This window comes from Simochromis diagramma, unplaced genomic scaffold (genome assembly GCF_900408965.1).
Source record: "Simochromis diagramma unplaced genomic scaffold, fSimDia1.1 OVJJ01000024.1, whole genome shotgun sequence".
Classification (NCBI taxonomy): domain Eukaryota; kingdom Metazoa; phylum Chordata; class Actinopteri; order Cichliformes; family Cichlidae; genus Simochromis; species Simochromis diagramma.
Window position 1 is genome coordinate 4,335,840 of NW_024387332.1, and position 6,000 is coordinate 4,341,839.

Here is a 6,000-nt window from a genome sequence, read left to right on the forward strand (position 1 = left end):
GCAAGTACACAAGTATATGGGGGCAATAAACTAATGAGTACCATTTTGAGTTGCTGTAGTGATATTTTGACAAAAGACTATTGTGTGTGTGTGTGTGTGTGTGTGTGTGTGTGTGTGTGTGTGTGTGTGTGTGTGTGTGTGTGTGTGTGTGTGTGTTAGTGTGTGTTAGTGTGTGTTATACCATGTGCTGTAGAATTTTTTATACAACCCAAACACTGTAAGAGGATATGAGAGATGGACATAACACAAAATAACAATGCTCAGTGGCTAGTGCAGCTAAGAGCAGGCCATAGCGACCTCCCTGAACAGGGTCCAGTAACCATCACAGTGGCAGACATCCAAAAAACAGGTCTCAAGTATGAAAAATTGGAAAGCACGATGCCCAGATATTATTCACAGCTACTGGCTAAAGAAGTTAACTGCACTCCATGGATGAGATGCAACCAGAGTGGGCAGACAGTCCTGATCCCTAAGAATCCTCAGAAGGCACTGGTCTCATCCAACTATCAGCCAATAATGTACCTCACCACAACACACCCACATAGCAAAATTGGTATGGCCCAGATCTGGCCCACACAATGTGCTTACACATGGCCCACATACCGCAAAGAATGACGGCCCTTTGGTGGCCCAGATCTGGTTTGCCAGATGTGGCCCACACATGGGCCAGCACAAGGCCAGTTGCAGACACACTGGTGGTCCTGTGCTGGCCCAGAACAGTTTCAGCTCTGGCCCCAGATGACAGCCTAATGTGTACCTTAATAAAGCCATGTAATAACAACATGCGCAAAACTAACATGACAAAACTCTATTCAGACAGGGAATGGACTGATTCTTACATAGTGCTTTTCTAGTCTCCCGGATTACTCAAAGTGCTCCATACAACATGCCACATTAACACAATCTCTCTAAACTGAGTGCCTCCTAACTACATTCATACACATTCACACTCTTGACATGCAGACTAGCAAAGCCAGGGATTAAACCACTAACCTTCCAATCAGTAGGTGACCTGTTCTACCTCCTGAGCTACAGTCACCCTCTGGCAATGATGAGTAAACCCTCACTAGGTTTTGGATAAAGTGTACACTCACAAACCAGTCAATCCTGCATTTAAAACATTGGCTACCATAGCTGTATAGTATTGCAAAATGGCATTTGGGTGTTCTGACTAAAATAGGAAAATAGGAACTAGGGCTGGGCCATATCATACCGTTCACGGTAATACCGGTATAATGTTGGACAATGATAAGAAAATGAAATATCGCGATAGAATATGGGTAAAACGCGCATGCGCAGTGCCTTTCTTTTCATACGCACATGGCAGCAACGGAGAATGAGAAGGGGGAAAGTGGATCGTTGAATGAAACGGATGAACCAGAACTGGTTTGTAAAAATGCTGCAACTTCAGTGGTGTGAAACTGGTTTAGCTTTCGTCTGTCAGATACACAACAAAGCACTATTTTTGGTAGAGCATGCTAGCGGGCCGTCGTTATTACCGTGTTTTTTTTTTTTTGGAAAATACGGCACACTTAAAATCAATGCTTTGATTTTTCTTAAAATCGACAGTGCCCCTTATAATCCCGTGTGCCTTATGTATGAATTCTGGTTGTGTTTACTGACCTCAAAACGATTTTATGTACACGGCGCTCGAAAATCTGTCAAATGTTTCAGTACGACTTTGCTAAGCTACGAAGCCGCTTGATGGATTGTCGGAGCATTACGGCTATCGTAGGCAGGAGCCTCGCGGAGTGATACGTACTGTGCTTCAACATAATATTACAGTATTGTGTGTGTATAACCTCTTTTTAAGTTTTGTGGATATTATACATGGTTATGCTGAGGATACGTCGGCCAATTTCCACTGGAAATGTCTTTTGGTTAAACTGTCAGCAAGGAATTTGCATTTGCACTGTTAAATTTTTTATATAACTTTAATGCACATAAAAAACAGCTGCTTGTTTAAGTGAAAATACATTGATGGGTTTTTTTGGGTTTTTTTGCACTAATAAAGTTGCAGAGTTGTAAAGTATTTTGTCTAGTGTCAATTATAGCGTCAGTTATATCGTTATCGCAAATTTTCAAATGTATATTGTGATAAATATTTTTGGTCTTATCGCCCTGCTCTAACAGGAACATAAATAATACCATCATTGCCAGACCTGGCCCATATCTGGTTGACATACACCCTGCCATGACACCAGTCAGTCCAAAGTACCAGCTTGATGCCGAATCCAGGGAAGACCTGTTTTCTATGGGCCTGGACCACATAAACAAAATCCCAATCGAGCTATAGATGCCATGCCATTACATAGACAGTGCCATGTATGCCAAGCCTGGCTCATATCTGGATGACATACGTCTTATCATGCCAGAAGTCAGCCAGCAGTGCCGTCTTGATACCAAATCCAGGCCAGACCTGCTTGCTATGTGGGCAGAAGCTCCTGTCAGGCATCATACTAGCTAAGATGAACAGACATAAGGCAGGGCTCAGAAGGGAACTGGCAGAAACACCTAGAGGGGCAAAACATCAGCTACTGGTAAACAGAGCATTCACTGTAAGACCAGACTAACCAACCTATGCATCACCTGGATTGACTACAAGAAAGCCTATGACTCCATGCTCCCCACATGGATCCTGGAATATCAGAACTGTACATGATCAAAGGACCATAAGGAATTCAAGGAGGAGGAGCAAGAAGAGGAACATCATGAAAGGACAGGCCACTGCACGGTATGTACCACTAGCAAATAGAAGAAGTGACTGAGATCGAGTTGCAGGAAAACACTGGACTGTCACACAGCGACACCACTCATGGCAGCACAGGAACAAGCGCTAAGCAGAAAAGCCATAGAGGCTGGGTTCTACCGCACCAGGCAAGACCCCAGGTGCAGGCTGTGGAAAGATGCCCCTGAGACAATCCAGCACATAACAGCAGGTTTCAAGATGCTAGCAGGTAGCACATAAATGGAACGTCATAACCAAGTGGCTAGCACAGTATATAGGCATATCTGTGCGCCTAGTATGACATTGAAGTCCCAAGGTCAAAATGGGAGATGCCCCCAGGGTGGTTGAGAATGACTGGAGCTAAGATCCTGTGGAACTTTCAGATACAGACAGACAAACTGGTGATGGCAAACAACAGACACTGTAAAGGTGGACAAGCAGAGTAACGAAGCGTAATGATACATGTAGCTTTACCAAGTGATAGCAACATCAGGAAGAAGGAACATGAGAAGCTTGAGAAATACCAACAATGTGGAAAGTTAAGGCAACGGTGGTCCCTGGCATCCGAGATCTCTGTCCAGAAGAGTGCAGTCCTACGAACAGCAAAGATACTACATAGCAACACACAGCTTGAGAGTCCTATGTGTGTAAATATACACATGTACAATAATCCATTTTATATATGGGAACCTTAAAGACTATGAGGAACATTGTTATGCTTTGTTTAACCTCTGATAAGATTTTAAGAGTCACTGATGGTCTGTCTATTCTAACTTTCTGCACCGTACCAGGTATGAGCAAGTAGTGCATTTATTGTGTATCTGGTATATTAGCAGCTCATGCAGCCATATACTTAGGTGGTAAATGGACTGGTTCTTAAGTAGTGCTTTTCTACTATATCTGAGCACTGAAAGCACTTTATCATACATTCACACACATTCGTACTCCAATGGATGCGTCGCAGAGAAACTCGGATTTCATATCTTGCCCAACGATATTTGGCCTGCAGACTGGAGCAGCCAGGGATCAAACCACTAACCTTTGGATGAGTAGATGACCTGCTCTACCTCCTGAGCTACAGCCATGATTCAACATACAATTTTATATGTGATTTGATGTACACAAATAATAATACAAACCTAAGAGCTAATTGCTGTCAAAATATTCACTTTACATCTTCAAGGATTTTGAGATCATTTTCAGTAACCAAAGGCAGCTCACAGTCACGTGAGCTATTAAAATGTTAATATTAAAGTGATTCCCTACTATCGAGTGCTAAAGTGCTAACTCAAAATGATTCTTTCTATAATATTATAAACTTTACTTTTTAAAAAAAAAATTACTATGTAAAAGGCCCAGTGATGAATTATGTCATTATTTGGTGCTATGTAATGACATTTTATTTTTCCTTAGCTTAACAGAACTGAGCTGTGTTGAGCAAACTGGAATGCTGGTGGCAAATGCAGGAATGGCTTTGCAGAAAATAAACAATAAGCTGCATATTGAGATATTGCATTTATTATCTGGGACACATAATAACTTTTTGTACCTTGGGAGGAAGTGGAGGAGTGTAGGAAAAGTACATGTTACAAATGCTAACCTCCTGAAGAGTCCTAGAAAGCCACAGTAGTGAAGACAGTGAGAGAAAATGACTGACAGGAGCAGCCTGGACCCGAAGAAGCTACATTCAGTTCATCCTCATAATTTTTTGTTTGTTTTGAATCTGTGCTTTACCGTCTGTGGCATATGTCTTCGAAGGTTTTAAGAAATCTGCACTTGAAGCTAAAGTTAACTCCTGTGTGACTGCCCAACTTTAAATTCGAGAGCCCCACCCCATCCACCTCGCCCTTTCATAGTTATTATAGTCATATTAAAATATAATATGAGAGGGTAATTTAAAAAAATAAAATAAAAATAAATAAAAACTTGCTGCAAAGTGAACAACCTTTTCTATGTCACGGAATCTAGGAGATAACATGGCGTAGCATGTCTTTAAATCGCGAATACAATACAATCATTCTCTTGCTTTCAAAGAAGCAAAAGACTGGATAAACAGCTGGTAGAAACCTGGGTCACCTCTGGATCTTAAACTTACCTCTAAAGTACGGATCTCCCGCCGGGTGAAGTCGTTGGATGCGGCGCATCTTGTCCTAAGAGACAGGAGGCTGCTAATCGAGATGTCCACCAGATTCTGGATGAGTCGGCACTGGTGCAGAGCTTCCTGAGCTCCTGTTGGTTTCGACGTGCTGCTGAGGGCCGACCTGTCTCCTCTGTCCACAGCTCCGTCCATTCCACCACATTGGCGCGACTTGTGTCATAAACAGCGACCTGAAGACGTTTCGCACACTGCCGTCAGCGCTTCCTCCAAACACTGCATGCTTTGACAAGTTTCCGTGTTTGTACTTCAGCTGCTACTAGTGTTCAGTGTCTTTCACCAAGATATGTAAGAATAAAACAAATGCAGCAGCAAAACCTTCTCGTTTAACTTGTGTCTGTGTACTAGGAATAATTAATATAAAGTAGCCGAAGCTGCAATATGTTTTGAGTTTATAGTTTTGAGTGTATGTATGAGTTGGTTCTTCAACAAGTTATGTTTCCCAAATAACATGAAAACTTTCCCTGTTTTATTGTTGATTTGAACAAAAGCACACCTAAAAACCAGCTTGTCTCTGTAACCAGCTTGTTCTTAAGGATAAAATTAAAACGAAAAAAAGTGGAGCAAACCGGAAACTGAGACCCTTCGCATTCAAAGTAAAAGTTTCAAACTTTTAACGTATTGCAACCTGACACATGAAAAAATAAGAGGAGCTACCCCCACCCCCAAAAAAGTACAACTACCTTAAATATTAAATATCGTTCAAATGTTTTCGTCACTTTTGAAAAGCATGAATGACAGCGGAGTGTTGTCAATGTTGTGATTTGGGTGGAATGGCCATAGACTGCAAATTAAAGTACCCACCATAAGCTCACACAAGCGATGTGTCGTGTCGGTCAGGAACAAAACAGCTCTAGAGCCGGCACTTTGAAGTGAACGATAGAATCCGGTTCCTGCCTAGGAATCGGATACGCTTTTTTCCCCTCCCCGCCCCCTGATTTTTACCCCGTTCAAGTCGTATGTGATTGGTCAACTACGTGACGTCGAGTGTCCGCTGCAAACAGGTATTGGTCCACTGAGCAGGAAGGGGGCAGGGGTTACAGACCCAGCACATGCACGCACACAGAAGCATAAGGGAGGTGCCAGTTTAAGAGAGTGAGGGTGAGAGAGAAAGAGA

The 6,000-nt window shown here is 42.4% G+C and overlaps 1 protein-coding gene across 3 annotated transcripts in view; it reads right to left on the bottom strand.

The window, feature by feature from the left end:
* The window catches only part of LOC120718052 (kinase suppressor of Ras 1-like), a 69,425-nt gene extending 63,646 nt beyond the window's left edge, over nt 1-5,779 (bottom strand). Inside the window, exons 1-2 of one of the 3 annotated variants that reach the window (XM_040006369.1) lie at nt 5,688-5,779; nt 4,824-5,056 (exon numbers count right to left, since the gene is read on the bottom strand). In XM_040006369.1, the coding sequence (XP_039862303.1) occupies nt 4,824-5,018 (195 nt within the window). In that variant the 5' untranslated portion in view covers nt 5,019-5,056; nt 5,688-5,779. Of the gene's footprint in view, nt 1-4,823; nt 5,621-5,687 lie in introns of those variants that run through there. The other 2 variants (XM_040006370.1, XM_040006371.1) reach the window with 2 other exon arrangements.
* Between the last annotated feature and the right edge of the window lie 221 nt (nt 5,780-6,000).